This window comes from Anoplopoma fimbria, chromosome 2, assembly GCF_027596085.1.
Source record: "Anoplopoma fimbria isolate UVic2021 breed Golden Eagle Sablefish chromosome 2, Afim_UVic_2022, whole genome shotgun sequence".
Lineage (NCBI taxonomy): Eukaryota > Metazoa > Chordata > Actinopteri > Perciformes > Anoplopomatidae > Anoplopoma > Anoplopoma fimbria.
Window position 1 is genome coordinate 4,976,041 of NC_072450.1, and position 24,297 is coordinate 5,000,337.

General features: G+C 38.2%; 1 protein-coding gene across 1 annotated transcript in view; it reads right to left on the reverse strand.

The window, feature by feature from the left end:
- luzp2 (leucine zipper protein 2) overlaps positions 1–24,297 on the reverse strand; it is an 82,536-nt gene that overhangs the window by 49,595 nt on the left and 8,644 nt on the right. The window contains exons 4-5 of the mRNA XM_054616592.1: positions 22,872–22,953; positions 17,099–17,161 (exon numbers count right to left, since the gene is read on the reverse strand). Coding sequence (XP_054472567.1) covers positions 17,099–17,161; positions 22,872–22,953 — 145 coding nt within the window. The remainder of the gene's footprint in view (positions 1–17,098; positions 17,162–22,871; positions 22,954–24,297) is intronic.

Genomic DNA, 24,297 nt, shown 5'->3' on the forward strand with positions numbered 1-24,297 from the left:
CAGGGAAATGGGGGGAATGCCTGGCGTTTCAAAGTAGAGTTGAAATATTCCATGTGAAGTAGCCTCAGTTACTATCAGCATAATAATGGTGCGGCAGCTCATCCCTGCAGCCACACACCCACCTGAACACTAATCTTTTCCGATCATTTAATTCATTGTCATTTCTTGTATTTGCTCAAGCTGAATCCATAACGTCAGAACAATCTGATAAATCAGGTGGAAACGATGACAGTGAAGAGTCTAATTCGGGGAGTGAATTATCTGAGAGATTAATTGAAGCCGCTACAACAGTAAAATATGAAAAGTGCCAAGACTAATTGATATTACTTCAGATTGAGTAAATCAAATCTTGATATACACAATGGGACCCAAAGCGTTGCTATCCTTTCTCTGAATGAAGTGGTTGGAAGAACACGCACGTGATCAGAGCTCTTTGACTGTGATATTTCCTCTACAGCTCTAATAGTTTTGACTGATGATGATTAGTCTGTGCCCTCTGGACATTATGTGTTTAGTTGGTCTCAATCAGCCTCAATTACTAAATCTTTCCCGTAATTAAGTGCATCACAGTCCAGCCACTGGGCCATTTTGAAAGAATGATTAAAAGAAGTGGGCAGGGGGCTGGGGGATTAAACCACGCCCACTTCCATATGACCAATGTCCGACAAAGCAGCGACAAATATGACAGCTACAGTAGTTGAGGAAATAGCGATTTGGCAAGGAGCACTGAATTTTATTTTCATTTTTTTATTGATTTACTGTTCATCAGAACACAATGAGACAATAACTACACTCAGCGTTCCCTACGTTGCTAGCTAACTAGCCAACGTCTAAATTAAACAATGCAATGCTTCATCTACGCACTTTAGTCACAGTGTAGGGAAGCACAAACACGCCAGAAAATCACACATTAACACTGATTCCACAGATTTTCTAATATGCTGAGAGCTTCATTTTCCAGTATACAGAAAGGAGGGAACATGTGAATGTAATGCTACACAGTGGTTACGGAAATTAAAGAGCGATACGCTATGGTGAGACGTAAGCATTTTATGATGTAGATTAGTCCCAAAGGTACGACTCTGACTCAGAATTTACCTTGTAAGATTAAAGCTGATTTAAAACGGTAGATGCCGTTTGACTTGCCGGAGCCCCGGCGTCGGCCATCAGACCTCTGGAGCTTGTCCAGAAAGCTGCAGCACGTCTGGTGTTCAATCGCCCCAAGTTCTCTCACACAACTTCCCTTCTCCGTTCTCTACACTGGCTCCCTGTAAGAGCTCGCATCCAGTTACAGACTCTGGTGCTAGCCTACAGGGCAGTGAAAGGAACAGCTCCTTCCTATCTCCAGGCCTTGGTCAAGCCCTACACCCCCGCCCGACCACTTGGCTCTGCTGCCTCGGGGCGACTGGTTGCCCCGTCGCTCAGAGGTCCCTGCGGCCGATCCACCCGGTCACAGCTTTTTTCTGTCCTGACCCCTCAGTGGTGGAATGAACTCCCCACTGACGTCAGGACAGCAGAGTCGCTGCCCATCTTTAGACACAGGCTGAAAACTCACCTCTTCAAGAAGTACTACCCTGAGCCTTCCTCGTAGCACTTATTGCATTCGTATCAGTTCGCTGCACTTATTGAATTCGTATTCGTTTACTGCACTTATCCTATTCGTAGTAGTTTGTAGCACTTATTGTATTCGTATTAGTCTGTTGCAATTATTGTTTTCGTAGTAATTTGCTTCTGCACTATACTTTTGCTCTGGTTTATGCTTTAAGATGCTTGTTTAAGAAAGGAGATGCACTTATGACTTCTGGTGACTAGTAGTTCTCTTGAATACCTATGTTGAATACACTTCCTGTAAGTCGCTTTGGATAAAAGCGTCTGCTAAATGACTGTAATGTAATGTAATGTAATGTAATGTAATCCCTTTTCAAACATGAAATGCTGATATTTATAAATTTGGTAAGAAATGTCAATAATAACACCAGAATTTATGTTTTTTATCACAGTGCAGTCAAACTAATTTAGTTCACAACAGTTTCAATAAGGATCATTTAACAAAAATAGTTTTCTATAGGTCCATCAAAGACTCAATTGTAGCTCATGCAGGAGTATATGGTTGGGTAGATTAAATTATTGTTGAGCAAGACATTAAACCCTAAACGTCTCCCAACATGCATCTGTAGGAAAGATAAATGGTACCTATAACAATGACATGATGAATTGTGCCCACTGAATTGTCTAATATCAGGGGACCGACGCTGATGCCACAACTGCCCAATGGCGATCAGTATTTGGAGCTCGCCTGGCTGTTTGAAAGCGTCCTAAACAATCAATAAGCTGTGGATGTAAGGATCAATTATGCTTAATGGTGTTTTAAATAATCTTCTGCCATGACCCCACAAGGAGCTGTTCTGTTCTACTCTGCTAATTTGTTCCATTAAGATAAATGTTTATCAGTCCTCATGGGGTGTAGAACAGTAACATCCTGTGGTGTGAATGGACCGACACTGTGCAACGGCATTACTGCTGTTTATTAATGCAGCATTTCGTGAGTGAGAATATGCAATACTTTCTGAATTCTGAATAACAGTTGACGAACAAGGATGTCATGGTACATGGAAAGTAAACCAATTTAATATACTAAGATGCTGTTACCAAGAGTTGTCACAACAATTTCTGTAGCTGTTCTAATTATGAGTTATATTAAATGAGACTCCATCCCAATGAGAACTAAGGTGTTGGTTTATGAGTTATACTACAATATTTGCCATGAGGAAATAAAGAATACAAGTCAACACGATAGACTTTATGCTGTCAGTTATAATGGTATATCAGCAATTCAGTCTCACAAAGTCATCAGTTAGAGCCTAATATCGTCATCAGCTGGAGGTCTTAAGCTTGATTCATTTTGTTGTATGTGTGCTTCCACTATGTTGCAAGCACACAGTTTTAGTGAACAATATGTAGGAATTTTTCTATGAAAAAAATTGAGGGAGATAAAAAAACAACAACTACTACAACAAAATATAACTAACATAATGTTGTATCTGAAGGCTTACATCCTCCTACTTATGTGTTGTAGACATAAAAGCACATTTCATAATCATAACAAATCCTTCTGAGTAATACACATAACAGTGGAACAAGGTTTAAGAATGATCTTACACTGGCAATTAAAAAATGTGGGTGGCAGAAGCCGTGAACACAATATTGACTTCACACCACCTTTTAAAGATACAGCCACAGAGCAACATTATCATTATTTGGAGTTGTGGAATAATAAGAATAACGGAGCTAACAGCTAATGTATGGAGGTTCCTTTAACTAACATGATGATGCGTTCAAGCTCTATATATACTAGAGCAGTGGTTCTCAACCTCTTTTCAGTGATGTACCCCCTGTGAAATATTTTTTCAGCCAAGTACCCCCTAACCAGCACAAAGCATTTTAGGTTGAAAAAAAGATGTAATACACAGCGCTCTGCCATCAGTGTCTGATTTATTAAACACTGAAAATTGCATTGTTGCATTGAATTCAGTTGATGAACTTACACGTATATTTTATTGAATATTTATTAAATAACTATTTTTAAAGGATTTTTGAAAGGATGCTAATTTTAAATATATTTTTTAAAAATCTCACGTACCCCCTGGAGTGCCTTCACGTACCCCCAAGGGTACACGTACCCCCATTTGAGAACCACTGTACTAGAGAGTGCTAACGAAACACTGTGATAATAATCTACCAGTGTTATCAATTCAAAAGTTGTGAAAAAAAACCTTTAACTTAAGTAGGTAAAATAACATCCTTGCCATAAGCCTGCAGCCCTAAAAGAGAAGGACAAAGAGAAGGACCTTTTTACATTTGTCAATTCTTCTTTTTTTCAGCTTCTGAGTTTTTCTTCTCCTCCAATGGCGTTCCATGTTCTCTTACCCAAACATTCTCCATTCATAGATTGTATATAAAGATGGAACCTACGATATCTCCCCCAAGAGTGAAGCCAAAACATTTCCATCTCTCCCTAGTAGCTGGCTGCAGTATATATCATAAATCCTCCATCCGTCCATGTTGGCGGATGGGATGTGGGCCGAACTAAACAATCAAAACACATGTCAAAAACATTTCTCCTAATAATGGTGACAGCTGTGACTGAAGGCTGTGATTGGCAGCTGCTCTGATCGACGTAGATTAGGAATGCAGAATGTACGTAGAATAGAAATGTCAGATGACCCCTAAAGGAGACATCAGCATTTTATTGCTAATATTACTATCATATTTATATATATTTTTGGTTGTGATTTATTATTATTAAATGTTTCTTTTTTTTGCACTTTGCAATATCATCGTGTGTAATATCATGGTTTTATTGTGGAACAAGCACACACAGTAATGCCAACTTTCTCGCTGGACCTTCCAGACCCTTTTAGCGACTTGCCGCTCGGTGAGTTACTATGGTTACGGGCAAGGATGTTGCCAGGTCATTTTGTCGAGGATTAATCCTGAACGCTTTGAGAGTAGCCTTGAATGTAATTTCAAAATGAATGTAGGTCTCTGAACTAACTGTGTGTGTGTGTGTGTGTGCGAGTGTGTGGGCCTGGTGGTCAGCGCTGAGTGACCACTCAGACCATCAAGTTACAATAGAGAAGAAATTGAAGGGGATGTTTTTTACAAGACAATACATTATAAATCTGGAATCCAAACAGTTTTATTATTCAATTTTTTTTAATGATTTAGACTTGACAGTAGTTCAGTCCATTTGGACTTGGCTTGGGAACCAGAAGGTCAATGGTTAGGTCCCAGGATGGACAAAGTACGGAGCATGGACTAGTAGCGGTAGAGGTGCCAAATCACCTCCTCTGCACAACTGAAGTGCCCTTGAGCAAGACACCAGACCCCCAAACTGCTCCCTGGACACTGTAAAGTTGCTGCCCATGCAAATAAGGTTTAAATAATAATAACGATTATTTAACTCCCATCAACTGTGAGTCCATCAACTGTTTCCACCTCAGCATTACCATATAAGAGAATTATTTTCTGCAGCATGAGACATGGAAACAATGGCCAAGCCGACTTGTTAAGTTTACAGTTTACAACATTTACTTATTCATTTCTGTTTAGTGGTGGATTTCAGCGTCGCATAGCCTAATTCACTGTAAAACACTTTTTTTTTGTGACATATCTAAAGTTCGCTTAAAATCCATTTCACAATCGAATGAAAACACGGCTTTTGTCTCATCTAAAGCCTCTATAGTGAAGGAAAAGAGATTATCAACAATATGGTTTGAAAGATATATGTATTTATATGCTATTAGTGTATTTAGATGAATCTACGAGTATATTATCAGCCCAGCTACAGGACCACCTTAGTTAAAACTTCCCATCAGAATAATGACATAGGAACATTTTGCAAGATACTGCTTTCATATTATATTATATAAGGCTGTGTTTTTTTTCTGGTCTCAAACTTATCTGACATCTTGACATTGTCCAACGGGTCCAAGACATTTCGAAATTGAAAGTCCTGTTTTTGCCACAGTGTTTGTTATGAAAACCTCCAGCTACAGTAAAGTAAAGGAAATACAAAATGTAATTTTGTGAACATGTCAAAGAAATGTCGACAGTCACAGCAGTCATCTGTCTTGAAGCACTTGGATGTATTTCTGTCAAAGAAAAAAAAAATATTGGACCATCCACTTTATAGTGTCACAGCTGAATACCACAGAAAGCCGGTCACTTGTGTGGAAGCTGAGGACCAGAAATCAATACCCATGGCGGGCTGTGAGGAATAAAGCAACACTGCTAAGTGACAGCGTGACACCATGCCTCTGAACGCATGCAGCCTGTCTTTACCTCTCTCAAACAACTTTCTATGATTTGAGTTCAGCGCCAGTGCCCACGAAGCCACACCGAGTCAAAAAAAAGATTTATAAAGTGCAAAACAACGTGGAGAGTGACACAAATTTAATGCGAGTTCTGGAAGAAAATTCTAAGATTCAATGCATAAATGCAGGAGCTGCCAGCAGGTGGCCGAGTTACCCAGACAGACATCCCACACACTGCAAATGAGGAAGTACGATTTTTTTTTTTTTTTTTTAGTTCAAATTTACGCAAAGCTCAAAGAGAAGCATCTCCTTGATGGCAGGGATAACTTTGTGGCTGATTGTTACTTTTGCTTTCACTGCGGAGCGTAGGGTCGATATCATTCAGAGTTCTCTGATTTATATAACTCGAGATCATCAAAGCAGTAGGGCAGTGTATCGCTTCAATCTCAGAGTTCTTACTGTGCAAGTAAGAACTCTGACTATACATCTCAGCAGGAACTGAATTGATGATCTGGAGGTCAAAAGAGGTCTAGACGTTGAGGATTAAGCTCGAGTGATTATATTTCAACACATAGTTCAGGTCTGCTACATATAGACATGCAGTCATTTAAATGCTGTTGAATCAACTGTAATATGTAACGTAGACATCTGAAAAAAATAATTTTTAAAACTTAGTTTTAACTCTGACTAGCCGTCGTCTATTGCCCAGCTAATTACCTAATCTGGAAAGTTTCAAACCAGCTGTGATCAGGGTAAGTACAACTAGTTTTACTTTGTCTGTGAGTGAGTGTGCAACTCTGTGTCTGTCCACAGCCAATATCCTATTTTGCTGTAGCAAACTGTGTTATATTTAAGGAGGCCAGTTACGGAAGCATTCTCAAAGACCTCTCGTGGTTTTCAGTGACTCACCCTTTCTCAAAACACCTTTTATTTTTTTCTGACATTTATCGCCTGCTGACTCCTCATTGACAACCCCTAACCTGCTCCCGGCCACTAGGGGCCGCTAGTGAACATAAAGCTTAGTGCATCGTGAACCACAAACCGCTACTCTTAGTGCTTTGGACAGTTTTTGGGGGCTAACAGCTAATGGAACTATAAGTACACACACTTATTCGGCATCTTCGAGATGTTTGCCTGCATACATCGCCGCTTGTTTTTGAGTTTCATCACATCTTGAAACCGACTTCTCCGGTTAGCGGTTTTGAAAGAAAGCTGCTCATGTTCACAAATATTGATTGGACTTTCCTAGACCATGGAAATAACATATTGGAAATCTTAAATTCAGTGATGTTCCCCTTTAATATAAACTGTACAGCTGTTCAAAAAGCAAGAACTTTCATCTCAGAAATCTGTATCCGTGTGCTTCAGGCTACTTCAGGCTGTGATGGTTTATGTTGTATTGCTAGCTGCCATAGACAGAAACAAAAGAAGGAGTCAGTTGTCAAATATGAAACTGCACAGAAAATAAATTAGAAAAGATAGAAAATTTGACTGTGACAGAATCCCAATTGTTTCTGCTTGTATCAGGGAACACTTTTGAACAGGAAGTGCCGCTAGGATATTCTGGACGTAACAATTCATTATAAATAGAGCATCCCTCGGCAATGCAGCACGATTAGAGGCTTGTGCCTGTGCTTTCTAATATTGTCAGAAAATAGTTTATGGTTTCAAACTAATTGGACAATCCCAGGCGGTGACATTAATATATGGAAATTTTGCAAGTGAGAAATATTACCTGTAAATAAAAGAAGATTGCTTTATTGACTATTTCACAGACGGTAAATGCAATTTGTCTTTTTTGCATATCGCAGCACTTTGGCAGTGTTGGGAGGAAATGCAGATTTAACACAAGCCAGAAGGAAAACGCCCTCCTGTTAGTACAAGACACTGAACCAACACATTCTGCTTTCAGGTTTACCGACAAACTCCAGATTTCATTACAGACAAGCTCTGGCAGGATTGCTGTACTTCATGATTTGAATATTCTCGAAACAGCCTTTTTTTTTTTTTTTCTCTCATACAAACTGCTTGGATTTGCTTTCTGTGTTTATGTGCAAAGCCCTTATGTTAGTTCACACACAGGGATTTAATAAGGCCTAATTATGTTTACCAATCCCTTAGCTCTGGGTTATCAGTTCTAATAAAGAAAAAAAGGAACAAAAACACATTACAAAACTGAATGGGGAACAGTTCACAAAGTTACTCACCCTGAAATCAACTCTTGCATAAGCGGCCCTGCTGATAATGAATCAACAAACAATGCTGGAAAACATCTCCGGCACAGCAGCCTCTGCTATAAAAGACAGTTTTGGTTTTTTTTTGCATCCTAACCCAGATCACGAAAACACTCAAATCCACTGCAGGTATTATCCAAACCGCTCATGGCATCTAAATCCCATAGACTTTCACTTTGAACCCCTCCACTGCAAAACTACTCCTGCAACTTAATGCCTCTGTATTTATTGGCTGTGGGAATTTCTCGCATCCTGAAAGAAATGTAGAGAACAATTTCCCAAGTGTTTGCGTTTTATAGACACAGGCTTTTAATTAATTCTACAAACTAATAGCTCAGCAAAATGAAACTTTCTCCTTGTGCAGAGACAAACAAATCAAAACGACGCCTCTTCTGCACTAAGGAGCAAAGAAAGCACACTGATCACTAATAACTAATAACCAAAGACCACTATTCTCCATATTTACAGTTAGGCAATTAATAAACCAGGAGAAATAAACCCATGGTTTCGTTTCTTCCACAATTGATTTCAGCACTGCTGTTATGCAGCGGAGCAGGAGAAAGTTGCACTGCTTGTCAAGTTGGAACAAGCTTCCTGTCAATGTCAGGGAAGCAGACCATGACTCAGTATTTTAGCGTAAACTCCAGACTCATTATGCCGCACAAGATAAATAATGGCTCCATGATTCCAACAGAACTATTTTCCTCTCTTCTTTAAGGAGCAGCGAGACCAGCATTAGCGAAAGGAAGAAGCTGTCGGTTGGTTGATATGAATCAGCAAACAGTAACGTGCACTTCTTTACTCTGTAAGACACTGATGGAGAAGGAGAGACGTGTCCACAGTCTTTTAACCGACCGGCTCACCCCGAGCCACATCCGATTGAACGCAAAGCTGTCTGATGAAATGAAGTGTGTGTGTGTGTGTGTGTGTGTGTGTGTGTGTGTGTGTGTGTGTGTGTGTGTGTGTGTGTGTGTGTGTGTGTGTGTGTGTGTGTGTGTGTGTTTTGAAAGCCAAGATTCACTGAGAAGCTTTCCCCTGATCTCCGTGGAGTGAGAATCAATGCTCCATGTGGAGGATGCTGTGGAGACGGCAGCTGTTTTTGGTGCCGGAAATGAGAAATAAGCATGATGTCATGAAACTAAAGTACATGCTGTCTGCATGAGTATTGTACAATGGTGTATCGGGCCATTGGAGGTAAAAAAATTATAATAATTACGAAGGGGGTGAGGGAAAAATTAAAAAATTAATTGAATTGAATTGAATTTACAAGAAAATGACTCAGAAATTAAATTAAAATAACAAATTTATGATAAGAAAAGTTAAACTGCATAGCTGTTACGTGAGTCACAGAGAGAAAATGATGTTATACAATCTAGCAGACTCTAAGAATGTGAATCCATCCGTTCTCATCGGTTTATCCGGCCGGGGAAACTCTTAAGAAATAATGAACCTGTTATTTGTGACTATGGAAACACAGTGTGTTCATGGTAATTTTTCGTCCCAACAGTTGGGTTTGACTGTTAGCTGTTCTGAAATGAATTAAATTTGTAAATTTTGACTTTATAATCTCAGTTTTATTATATTCATCTTTTGTTTACACAAATTTGCATGTTTTTTTTCTAGAAAATTTCCACTTTCACCTGATAAAATATTCATGGTTGATCTTGTAAATTTACAACTATAATTTAGAAAATTCTGTGTATTTCTTCTCTGAATATTACCCCCTTTCCCCAGGCTCTGTAATTTAGTCATTTTTTTTAATTTACAATGGCCCTAATACACAGTCATAAAACCAAGACAATTATTAAAAGGATTGTGTAAAAGAGAAACGCCAACAGATTCACAAATCCACAAGGGTGGATGGGCATTTGGGCAAACAAGTTTAACCGTAATTATCCTGATGACAGCTGCATTCATAGTTATTTTACTAAGCAAAAAATGAATAGGGAGCTCTGAATTTTTAACAAGATAGGTGTTGATTGTGTTGGTAATCTTGCCATCAGCTCTTAGAACTGTAATTCAATGTGCAATTGAACAGCCAGTAGCTGCTCTCTTGTATTTTTTTTAGTTCAGGTGGCTGGGGACTCATCTGGCTCAATTGTGCTACTTTTACATTGTGTGCTGCGTTTGCATATCGCCATAGCAACCCAAGACACATGGATTTGTTGCTGAGATTTAATTTGCATCTAAATGAAATGCCCATGCATCTGGCCTTCTTTGAGATGAGTCGGAATAAACTGTTGTGATGTTTAGCTGTTATTTGATGTTTTGTGGAACGACTGTGTTTTTGCAATGTGTCATCATGGAGATAAATTCAATTTCCTGCACCTTTTAGCTTGACTGTTGGCTCACTAGCTCACATGCTTTCACATTATTAAACCCCCGGTGGAGGAATATAATGATCATCAAATTTGAATCCACATTTGAATTGTTTAAGACTTCATGCTCAGTGCACAATAATGACATCTGTCTTTTCTTATTGAGTACTGAGAGCACAAACACAAGTCTGCAGTTTGAGCCGTACAGATCACATTGACCTTTTGTGAATCTGAAGAAACGTAATATACTATAGACATGATGGAAAAAATCATATTTTGAAAAATACTGTGCTTTATTTAGCCATAGCTTTGATTCCTACCAGTGAGAGGTTCGTAACCTTCTTGGGGCCATGAGGATATAGACAGCATTGGTGGGCAGAAAAAGACATATTTTCTTTTCAATGTATCCTCATACAATGGTTTGTATGATGTCTGATGAAAATGTATTTCTCATTTTTCATGCGTTCTCAAGGACGTGTCAATTTCCGCTCGTTTTTTTCCACCCTGACCTCCTCCATACACTGACGATATCATTATTTATACACCCTAGATCAAAATTACGTGGATTACAAACAAAATTAATTTCGGAGGATTCATATGAATAGGTATACAACAAAGTGTATAAGAACAGCCCCTTCTGTTGCAAGAAGTTTAGTCTTTAGACTTTGCTTGAGTCTTTCTTCTTGGGAATTATTGGATGATTTTAAACCATCCTACCACTAAAACATATTCAAATCGGGGAATAGAATTTTTTTTTATGTGGTTAACCCTTCACAATTTGTAGACTAATGCAATCGTGGGTGGCAAATGGACTTTGTTAAGTTTTTAAGGGATCAAAAGCTGTAAAAAAAAAATGGGAACCACTCCTGAACACCATCCATTACTGGAATGATGGGGTTTGCTATAATGACTTTTGCCTTTTTCTTTTTAGCCTACCACGCCACCCACAAATGCAGATTATAAGTGATGCATGCATTACGTAAAAACCGGTGATGTTACTGCACTTCTAATCTATCATTGCCATCTAACTAGACCTGTTTGATTTTCAATAAACGCTGTCACTCTCGCTGGATGTCAAGTCCACCGTCGCTCTTGCGTATCAAGTCGGGCCTGCTGTCTCCGATATGTGAGTGCAATCGATCAGGCAGCACTTCGCCTGTCTGTTCAGTGTAAAGAAATGACATCCCATGCCATCATCGGACTCGCTCCATTTCACTTTACCCTCCAGTTTTGTCAGTACACTTTTCTGCTCTCAATGCATGTCAGCGATCATATGTGTGAAATTAGTCCTGACGGAGTCCTGATGGAGTCCTGATGGCGTTGAGTCTTGTGTTAATGCAGTGACTATTCAGATGTTGAGTAATATAGTGGTGCAGGCCATTTATTTCCCAATGGAGATATAACAAGGAAATGGCAAATTATTATCAAAGTTAGGTTTTGCAAAGACAGAAAATTCAGGCATTTACTGCCCAAACATTAGAACAATTTAAGACGGATTTGGTGTTTTATGCACACTTAAATCCTACAGCTTTGGCTTCTGTTGCACTTTAAATTACAATAAAATTGATCATTTTGAAATGAATCTTTTTAATGTTTACGTTTTAGCACTTTCTAAAGATCATGAATAAGTATCTTTATATGATCAATCAGTGGTAATTCTAATAAAAAAACTATCATATGAAGCCTTTCTTAACTTCTTTGGTTTCATCTGTTTTGTCTTTGTCCTGTTCAACACACACAATGAAGACTTTTCCTTTTTTTTCCTCCTTCAGTTTCTCGTCACTTTTGTTTTTTTACAGTAAGACCATCACTAAGAGTTCCAGTAAATGCCCCGGAGCATGATTTCTTTCCGCCGTTTAGCCTGCGGAATTACATCAGGAAGACATGAAAGGCTGAAGACAGTGACGGGAAGCCATTTTGGAGTGAAAAACATCAGCATCAGCAGCGAGGAGCTGAGTGTGTGGCAACGCTGTCTATTACAATTCTCTGTTAGAACCTGATGAATCCCAGCGGGATCCCAGTCGGCCTGTAGATCATTCTCCGTCAAAATACTCATAATAAGCCCTGAAAGCAAATCATTGATAATGACTTCACAGTGGATTGCAGCCATAAAGCATCCCCGCTGACACCACGGCTCAGTTCATAGTGATGTGTATAAATAAAGAACACATTCAGAATGCCGGTGTAAACATATGCTTAGCTTTACTGATGTTCATTTCAGCTCTATCAGGGATTTTTGAACACATTATATGGCCACAGAATCACAATACTGAGTAATAGTATCACATTGAGACAATACAGGATGTATACCCAAGTTTTAGCTTGGAGAACCAGTTTATTACATAAACTAATACAATGCAGTCTAATAAAGCAGGCCGACAATACATCCTGTCTTCATGAAGGTTATGATGTATAGTTTATATCATTTGCATTGTACTGAGAGAGGTTTCTAATATTTAGTCAACCTTTATTAATACCAATGGGGTTGACGAAGTATAACGCAGTTTAACAGCACCGTAAACTGCAGCCTTCAAAAATGATCACGAGGTTGAATCAACTCTCAATCATAATTTAATTTTACCTTTGTGAATTTAGGATTTATTTAAGGGCTCTGGTATCACAATTCTTTGGTTTTAAATAGTTATATCTAATAAGCTTGAAACTGGGTGTGAAATATTCCATGGCTAATGATTAACAAAACAAAATGGTGATGTACTGTAATCTATGCTTTCAGTCATGTTAATATTCAAGGAAATACTACTACTACAGATACAAATAAATGATCGGTATTACACTTCATTGAAAACTATGAATGTACAGTAAACTACCAACAGTAAACATGTTTTAGGAGACAGCGGCATCGATGGTGGTGGACAATTATGTCATTTTGCACGAATTTTGTCAGATGACTCCCTTTTTTGTTGCAGAGTTGAGAGCACATACCACAGAGTGTGGACTCTGCAGCGGCAAAATGATAATACTTAAACACTTCTGACCTTTGAGTTTCTGAACACAAGAAATGTTCCATTACTCAGGAGCGCAATAGATGCAGAGAAATGAATCTGGCGATTCCCTCCGTGTAGCCATGACTTAAATGTCAGAGCATCACAGATGTCAGAGAAGTTCCAACTTCTGTCGACCACGAATGACCCGTATGTGATTATTTTTTTGTAAAGGCCCTCAGACCTAGATAGTCCAAGATATGTAGATCTGGAATAGAAGATGGCGAACCTCAAAAATGTCAACATTGAAGCACTGGTATGAAAGGAGAGCATCGAGTCTGTACAGGCGCTTCTCTTTTTGTACTCCTGCTCTTTGCCTCGTCCTCGTGCCAGCAGAGTAGATACTGAGTAACTAACCTCAATGCTACTTCATGCAAAAACGTTTACGTGGCAATTCAACCACAACACTAATGTTTAGTTTTTCGATTTTCAGTTGAATCTAATTCTGTTAAAAAATGCCAGCTCTTTGTTTTGGCAAGAGAAGTGTGTACATCGATGGGCTGACTTATGGTAATGAGCTTTAGCAGAAAACTAAACTGTGTGTGTGACAAACAGCAGAGATCATTTCCATGCCTCCCTGTCAGCGTGACTGGTACTTGTTCTATTTCCAAATCAAGATGTTGCTTAACACTAAGGAAATCCCTAATTGTTCATTACAGAGTCAAATCACCGCCTCCTTTATGGGTCATTTAGTCACCTAAAGCGATCTGCCTCGCAGTGTTTCCAACATGTGCGAACCCCTACTGTGAAAACGACTTGATTGATTGTGGAAGTGTCTCCACATTTACCTCTGATTACCCCTTACAGAGTTAAGCATGCAAGAACAAATTCACAGACATTTATATAAGTGAAATTGCTACTTGAGATATTACTTTTTAAACGCAATGAAACATGTTTCAAGGCCTTTCTACTTTAGAGACTATTACTGCTTATTGGATCTATTTCTTTAGCGGATATCTACAAATGACATCCATTGCCAGCACAATGAGCTACTGGTAAATCAACATCATGATCTGAATGGTGACTTTTTTTAGACATAATGTTGGATAACAAAAGTTGGAATCTGCTCTGAGGAGTTCTTTCTTTTTTTAGCAAAACCCATAGTGTGTAACAGTGTAAGACAGGATGTACGGTAGGGGAAAGTCTTATTAACCATCTGTTGTACGCTGATGACTTGGTGGTCTTGTCTCCTTATAGCGCTGGTTTACAGCAACATTTTATGGTCTTAAGTATGACATTTTATTCAACTCCAAAAAGACCGTTATCATGATCGCTAAAACCAAGGAGGATCATAAGTTATGTTTTCCATCGTTTTTTTCTGGCAGGCCAAGAACTAAATGTGGTACATAAAGTTAGATATTTGGGTCACATCATCAGGGATAACCTAAGTGATGCAAATTGTATGCACAGGCCAATATGCTGGCACGTACATTTCACATGTGCACTGCTAATGCTAAAACAGCTCTCTTTAAAGCCTACTGTACTCTACTGTACTTTATACAGCCCACTTGTGGTGCAGTTACAGTCAGGCGAAAATGAAAAAGCTTCAGGTGGCTTATAATGATGCTTTTAGAATCTTGCTCAAGCTCCCAAGATGGACAAGTGCTAGTCACATGTTTGTGACGAGAAAGGTACCCACTTTTCATGCTGTTTTTTAGGAATTTGATTTACAAATTTATATGTCGACTGATTGACTCATAAAACTCAATCATAAATGTTTTAACTGAGCCAACACAAAGTGACACAAGGTGTTCCTCTTGTTTGTGGAAACATTGGAACAAATGTCGCTATGCCTTTTAACCATTGGTGACTTTTGTTCTGCAGTGACTATACCTGTCTTCATGTTCTCATATTTAATTGTATTTATTTGTGGTTGTTTTATTTTTTTTCCCCGTTCTGTATGGACCCATGTGTCTGGAATAAAAGTTGAATTAAATTGTGTGTCCTTGAGGTCTAATAAAAATATTGATTGATTTTTCCTAACTAAACAAACATTTGGAAAGACATTTTCCCTTCCTTTGGTGGATTTATGATCAAACCTCTCAAATTGTGAAATAAACCTTTTAATTATATCTCCAGGTATGAATTCATTTCATCATTGATTTTCATCAACTTTGCCCGAAACAAATTACAGTATCCCCCAGCAGGGCATGACACAAATGCCATTCATCTGATCCCTTCTCTCTTTTGTGATCTACTGTTATGCACCTATCAATCCACAGAACCCTGCATCAAGGCAGGTATCTCTCTAAAGAGTTTGATCACAGTAAATTAATGTCATTATGTCATCATTTAATGTTTCATTTGAGACATTTTATCACGTTACCAAAGCAGAGTTTAGTCAAATTTGGTCTCAATCTAATTTGAACATCTGGCGAAAATCAGTTTTCTCACTGCAGCAGAGAGCAACATGGTGTGGCAGAATCTAGTATCTCTTCATCATCATTTCTCATGATCTTGTGCTGTAATTAAATTGCCTGCATGCATCTCAAAACACAAGAAAAAAAAACCATCTTCAGTACTGTTCCCATAGTGTGGCATTATGGGCCTTTTTTTAATATTTTAATTATAATCAGAAAGGCTTAATAGCTAAGGATATTTGTATAATACCCAAAGCACCATGTGTTTATAAGTTCATACAGCTATTTATAAAATGAAAAAAAAATACTTTCCAGCTAATTACGAGTGTACTAGAAGTATTTTGATGTGTCATTAAGGTTCCAGGTGACAAGTTAATCACCTCAAAAGCTTATGTACTCAATGAATGCATTCAGAATGAGCTCAAATTTGCATTTGAGTTTATGCTGAGAGTGGAGTCATAAAAGGGTCTAAAAGCTTCTGTCATTCAGAAGCAGGCTGTCTCTACGTTTAGACCTTGAACTCAGTAAAGGGTCTTCCTTATCTCTAAAATGCAGTAAAATCAATTAAATGGCAGCCGCTGCATGATTTTGTTTCATTTATTTTTCATGTTACATAGCTGACAGACAAACCGAAGCCACCAAAGGAAACATCCAACTTAAAGCATCCTTAAATTCAGCTGTTGCCGATGTTGCATTTAATGGTCTTGTTTTGTTTTGAAAGTTTTATTTTTTAATGTTGTATTTTCTTTTCTTCTTTTTTTCTATTCCTACAGATAACAAGCCAAATGGAAGATAATGTGGTGTCACATATTTTCAGTATAGCTACAATAGTATTTGCCAGCAGAACTTTTTTCCCCTTTTCCTCCAGCTGTCTAAGGCATCAGCGGTAAATGTCAGACTTTGGTGTCAGCCCCCTCAGAATCAAAGAGAGTGAAAAAAAAAAACACGTCTTTTTAGACGAACTATTTTGCACTGATGTTCAACAATCATGCAGATAGACTTCCACCGCAGAAGAGGCAGAAGAAGAGCGACCAATTTCTCACCATAACAGTCACGACTGCTATCGTGATCAAAGACTGCCTGTAGTGTTTACAAAGTAGTGGGTAAAACAGATATATTTATGCCAGCGTATGTCCACCTTTGATTGAAAGAAACAAGCTCTCGGCCTGAGTCTCTGGAGACTGTCAGCAGGCATTTGGCAAACACACAAAATCATTAAATGAAATGGAAGTAGACAAAGCAGGAGGAGTGGGTTCTTGATCAGTAAATTACAGTAAATGCTTCCTTTATGACTACATATATACCTCATGAAGCCATAAACTGAATGCAGGATTGAAACCAGCCTGATATGAACATTTGATGACTCACCTCTTGCTGTAGATCCTTGATGATTTTGGTTTTTTTCTCCATCTCCACTTTCAGAAATTTGATCTGGAGACAGAAAGGACAAAAGAAAGATGATCATGGTTCATTGTTTGCTTGTTTACCGTAAAGTGAACATGTTTGATGAAGGTTATGGAACGCTGAATGTGCCTGTTTAAGGAGTATATGTGCAAATAAGGGCATTGAATGAAAGCAATTATAACGATAAACCAAAAGCAGCATCAGTATATGCATATACAGCCCTAAAATATCAAAGGAAAGGCAGTCAAAAGTCTGTCTTTTTCTGTTATTTTCAATGAATCCCATGAAAATACCAAAAACAACAATGCCTTATTCCGTCTCTCTCAGATGTCTGACATCCCCAGCGTTTCTATGGCGGCAATCACCCAAAGCCTATTTGTTAGTTAGCTTATTTGTTAGTAATCTTTAGAAATGGGAGATCACGGTAGTTTTGAGTAAACGTTACTCAAACAGTGGCAAATGGTGAACATTTTGAGAACTAATTTCAGCGGCGGATTAATACACATCTGGGAGATGGATGGGTCAAACGAACAAAAGACTCTCTTGATTAATATTTATTATTTAAATCGACAAAGACATTTTCATTTATCTAATGTACCTTCTTGTACAGAAGCAAAACAGCAGAGGGGTTAAATCAAAAGTCAACATTTTATTTAATCTTTTAGTAAGTCACCCTGAGGAACTATAAACTAGCAGAGGGCATGATGTCATCAAAGGTCATGTTCCGTCACTGTCACTTCTTCTGATGACAGTAGAAAAAAACGTATAGAAACATTAGAAATAGAAAGAAAGAACATCCTAGTGCACCATCTAGTTTGCTAATTAGCAATTGAATAAAGCGAGTAATTAAAGCAGCATCAATGCATTAGCTGAGTGTGCTCGGTGCTTGTGATTACACCAGTGCAGGTGTTAACATCTGATTTGTTCTCTTTAAGTTCACCAGTATGAGCAGTGCTGGTAAGTTTACACTGAGGCAATAAACTGAGGCTCCTTCCATAAATGAACACAGTTCCCAATAAACTAACAGCGCCACAATGGCACTTTTGACGTAGTGGAATTTTAAAACACAGTTTTCGAGATTTAGACTTTTCTAACTCTGATATAAAAACAAACGGTCACACATTATATTTCTCTCGTTTCACACAAAGTTAGTTCAGCATAACAAGTGTCCTGAAATGTTTCAACCGAGGCTCTTTGAACGCGGCAAAAATGATATGCTTAGGCATTCATTCCTGCAGTGAGCGCCTACCTACTTTCCACTGTGTGCCTGATTTAATAGCCCATATGCTTATCATGTCAGAGTGATATCTTTGTTTATCGCAGCCCTTTTATCATGAGCTCAGCATGTCTTGCTGGTGCAGGCCTGTGGCTTGTGTTCAGCAGACAGACAAAGATTCAAACAGCAACTGCAGATGGCAAACTGCTGCCATGGGCTACCGTATGTTGAAAAGCATAAATTGAGACGTGGGAGAGATAGATAGGCCAAGGTTTTGTCTTTTCTGTGCGTTTTTTTTTTTATTCTGAAAAGATGGTTTATAAGCATTCTGTGTCCTTGGGTGAGGTCATCAAGATAGACCGGAGGACAAAAAAGGAAACGATTCATGGGGCTGGTGACCTCATACCAGTGATGTACCCTGGGGAACAGTAAACTGAGCCTCACCAGTTGACTCACATCCCCAAGCACGGCATGATAACATCAAGGTTCATGTTTGCGCTTTTCAGTCACCGCCACATGCCCCGGGAATGGCTTGAAAAACAACTCGTCCTGGTGCAGCATTTAAGAGTAAAAGAGAGCTGCAACATAATAACAGCATGTTGGTTCAGTGTGCTCTATAAAACTATTGTTTTTTCATCATTACATTTATTTATTTTTAGCTACAAAAATCCTCTAGCTCTAGCCCGATTTGGATTTTTAAATGTTAAGTATAAGAGTGAGAAGAAAAATGAGGCATAGCATGAGCGAGGGGTGGGACTATTGAGCAGGGATAAATGAAACATTGATGCAAAAAAATGTTTGGGGTAAAAAAAGAAATCATGTAGTGATGAATTATTTATTTGCTATTTCATTCTACAGAAAAATATACACAGTTTTAATAACAATGAATAATCTGTCAAACAACAAAACAGGGAGCCTACAGCCATGCTAACATGCTTATGTTGGGCAGGTAATGTCCACCGTGGTCACCATCATTCATTTAACATGGTACTTTGCTAAACTCGATGTACTTGCTTAAGTACCCGCCAATGAAACATGTTGCATTCTGCAAACACTGCAAGAGTATATTTTTTGTTTGCATGGTGAAGATGCTGATATATACGATTATTTTAAGACAGCCAGATAGCAATTACAATATTGTGCCTATGATGCATGCAAAAGCATGTACATGTGCTTATGCATGAATGTGCGGTACACTTAAGGGCTCTGGTTTGGAAAGTTGAAGATATGGTCTCCCTAAGATAGATGAAAAAAACATGGGATAACCAAAGTTCCTGAGGACGCAATAACTGTCTGTATAAAAATTTTGTGGCAAGTCATCAAATTTCAAAAAGACATTTGGTGGCACTAGAGGAAAAGTCAGGGGATCACCAAAGTCATCAGGATGGATATTCTGGGCACCATTATGGATACCAATGGTGTAATACCAATACAATAGTCCAATCAATAGTTGAAGAGATATTTTGGTCTAAACTGAACAAATTTTAACACTGATATCACAGAAATACGTGCAAGGGCCACAACCTTTTAACAGCAAAACATTTGGTGGGGGCACGTAATGTGTAAAAATGATGTATCAGCAACACCCAAACACTGCCGATGGAAAGTCAATTGGCATTTTTTGTCTCTGCATGGGTTTGAGTTCAAGTAGACGGATGGGTCAAACACGGGAATATCACCGAGCAGACTGGTGTTCATGTCCTGTGTGTCAACATTGAGTTAACGCAATAAGTTACGGAACAAGTATAGTCCTTTTAAACCAAACCATGCTATTTTCTTTCCTAAACATTACCAAGTAGTGTTCTTGCCTAAACCTAACACTGACTTGTTCCTGTGCTGTTCATTTCTGTTATTTCTGTGTGATTACATTGTTTTTTGTCTGTTGATCTGATAAATCAAGTAATATGAAGATCACAGTCTCTAAACATTTTATTGGTATAATTATTGACATTGTTTATGCGGTATTTCTATTTTTTTTAAATCAGGATTATAAACCAAGAAGTAGGAAAGGCTCCTTGCTTGCATAAATGAAAATATTTACCACAGCATCTGCTATGCAGACACAGCGAAAATAATGATCTCCTCATGCAGAATGCTGTCTGAAATAGAGACTGGCTTGAACCTCATTGCCCATACCTAAAGGCTTATTCAACCACTTTTTTTGGTCTTCTGCTTTGTGTGTGCTTTTGGTGGTCAGAAGATGCAATAAATATTTTTAAAACTATTTTTGCAAGCACGATGCTTGTAACATTCATAATGTGGATTCACTCTGGGTTTTTGAAAGCTCTGTTTTCCTATTCAATTTTATGAGGACACGAGGACTCTAAACCAGAATTCCGTTGTACTATTGAAAGTGTAGTGCATTAGCATGCTGCAGAGGTGGTCTTTTTAATCTTCAATCTCAGCAGGGGTGATAAATACCATTTAACAGAACATAAATGTCAAACGCAAACCATAAAACCCTGCAACTGATTTGTCCCTGGTCTTAGGAAAATGGCAAGAATGTCACTTGAAATGTTACTGTAGTATTATTTATCTCGCACTGTGCGGATTGTTTGATTGTGGATCGTAATGTCACTGTGCTCATTTGACCTCGTGACTGTGCATAAGACGCCGGGACTACCACAGGGAAAAGCTTTTCATCAGTATATATATAATAAAAATCTCAGAAAAACCAACTGCAGTAGTTGAGTTGAGTTTGGTTGCAGAACTAGAGGTGGTCTCTCTGAATAATATGAGGATATGAAAGTGGGACAACACAGTAAGAACCACATGCATAAAAACAACTTCCAGTAACACAACATCGCCATAGACTAGCTACAATGCATTTTAAATGAGTTTCTGTTTATACATGCGAGAGTTTGGTGGAGCTCAGTTAATAAAGCAGACAAAATTACAAGTAATATCCAAGTTAATGTGAATGTTTGTCCACTCAAGGACTGATGTTTTCTTGCAAAAGTACATATCCCAGAGCAGTATCTTTAAAGTCATTTTATTTTTTTCTTGGGTTTATTTTTATTCCTTTACATTTTCATCCGCTTTTACCATAGCTGTTATTAGTCTGCAGTGCAAACAGTAAAATAATCTAATTCACAACATATTTATTCATTTGATATCAACATCTGTGGCAATTTAGTTATCTTACTATAGAACAATAAGATAATTGGTAAAATGATTAGAACAAAAAAAAAGAAAATTAGGGGACAAACTTATCATCACCTAAAGAGATTTTTAATTTGTTGTTTTTGTTGTCTGAGTCAGTGTCCATGGTTTTGCCAACAAAGGGCCAGTGAAGCAGTCTAACTTTGAAGGTTAAAGTGATTTTAATTTGCAGCAGACCGCGTAAATCCACCAATAGTCATTCATTAATTATTTTTGTCATAATTACTAGAGTGATCTAAGGTAACATTTTCTGCTGACAATGCCTCTTACCATTTTCTCTATAATACCATCAATAGCCTGTGACCATGAAAAATGCTGAGTCAATGAGATGAATTGGTCATTTAATTTGACTCATTTGTTACAGCTCAAAGCCTTGTAAAAAAGACACACAGCTTTCAACTCATCAATATACTCTAATTTGCCATTGAGTTGGATTTACACATTGTGTCTCTTGAACTATTTATACACATCATTGAACTTATCCACAAATGCCTTGGTTAAGTCTTTACAATCACTGTATTAGCAGAGTATCATCTGCATACATACTTATTTAACATCTAATTGTTTTCTGTTTTTGTGTCAAACAAAAGCTTTGTTTTGCCCCGTTTTTTTTTTCAAATTGAAATGACTGGAGCTGAAATGATTTATTGATGAATTCATCTGTTAATCAACACAAAACTAATCATCAGCTATCTCAACCGTCAAATGATCATAATAATAGTCAGCAAGTTTAAATGCAAAACATTCACTCGTTCCAGCTCCTTAAATGTTACCATTTGCTTTTTTTTATGTTATAGACCATTTCACAGTTGTAAATGTAAACATTACAAATATGTCAAGTTTTTTTCCTGATGCAGCTTATGCCAAGTAAACATGGATCCAAGCTGCAATTTCTTTGAAACGGTCAATATGTTGATGACCAAATACGCAATCTGAATACATCATCTTGGACTTTGAGAAATGGTGATGCGCATTTTAATTTATCACAGTTTTCTGTGATTGCATACACCAAGTGATTATATGAATTTCATTTGTCAGATAGTGTTCGGGATACCTGGGTTGACTTTAATTAAAAGCAGGGTGACAGTGATAGATTGGAAAGTAAATATTGTAGATGGGGAGATGGATAGATAAGTCCATGCTCTTAGGTATTTGTCTCTTCTTATTCATTTTAGAGTTGGGGTGCGGACACAAAGCCGTCTCTCGCAATTGCGGAGAGTTTCAATTAGCTATTGTGGCAAGGAGGCGAGAGAGCTGGCTGCTGGGTAATGAGCGTGGATCAGGGAGAGGCCTGTGTGACAGGTGACGGGGCTGGTTAGAGGAGACCGGATGTTGATGGTCAGGTCAGCTCTGTCTTACCGTGGCCTGCTGCTTCTCTGCTCTCTCATTTGCCTCGTCCAGCTGCTTCTGCAAGGCCGCCTGGAGGGACTTCATCTCCTCTCTGTCAAGTGTTAGAGAAGTGAGAAACAGTCGGTTAGCACATCCTCCCCCATGGCTTTCTTAGATATACCACTGTTGAGAGCCATTTGCACAGAAACCTATTTATGTAAAGCAATTTTCACTATAGTAAATTAGGTTAACCTCTGTTGAATGAAGAAAAAAATACAGCAATTTACATGTTGTCACCTGTTATATTGGTATAAATCATGTTCATGACGTTTGAGAGCAGTTCGACAAATGTTGACAAATGTTTTGAGTGTGTGCCGCATGGATATATTCAAATACCTTTACACGAGGGACATTTGCAATCCTACATGGCTGTTTGTCATCTAATATATTGATTAAAAACTGTGATTTCAAGTTTCACAAATTCAAGACTCAAGAAGCACAGCTTTTGTTTTTGCGACATAATTGTTTTTAGCATCAACTGTTGGCTTTACTAATTCACTTTAGGAACGAATGATGCAATATTGCAAACATCACCACCTTATTCACAATGCAATTAGAAGGTGAATATTTTTTGAATATTTGGAGCCTAACTGGCTAACAAGAGAGCTATAAATTGCTTTTGTTTAAACACATTCACACATTTTTTTTTTTTTTTTTTTAACTTTTGTCACATTTCTTCTCCTATGCTGTGACAACATGTGTTTCTTTTAAATTGTTTTTTTTCTTCTTTACAAAACATATTAATATTTCCCTGTTTGAATTTAACAGTTCAATTATTATAACCAATTATTCTTCAGATGTACGGCTTGTTGTTCCAAAGATAACGCACAGTTTAATAAACGCACACAAAGTCAAATACAAAGGGAAATGGTACGGCTATTAGGTCAATAAGGAGACGTGTTAAGAAAACATAGTGTGCATTGCAGTGGTATTATGTAGCAGTGCATGAGCATTTGGAACGCTCCATAATGATTTTATGCATGCTGTATGAAGACCGGTGCTGCATGCTCTATGTGTTTAACATAAATGTTAATGCATTGGTATGCAATGGGTATTTCAGTAGCGTTTGATGCCCCTGTGCACAGATAACAGCGATGCACAATGAATAATGAATCAAGTGGGCAAGTGATGTGGGTCAGTGGTTCCAAAAAATGCTTGTTGAAATCACATCACAAGGCAGCCCAGATAAATGAGAGGTAACATTCTATTTCCCGTTTCCATGCATGGCTGTGAGTTTAAAAGTATATGACATGGTCGTGGTCTGCCGGTGGTGGAGTCAGGCGGCCGATGTTTGCATGGAAAGCATCTCACTGCTCAACAGTCATACACTCTCATATTTGATATGCCGCTGGTATTGTCTCTTGGCATAAATTCAGCATAGCAAACATTTTTCTTC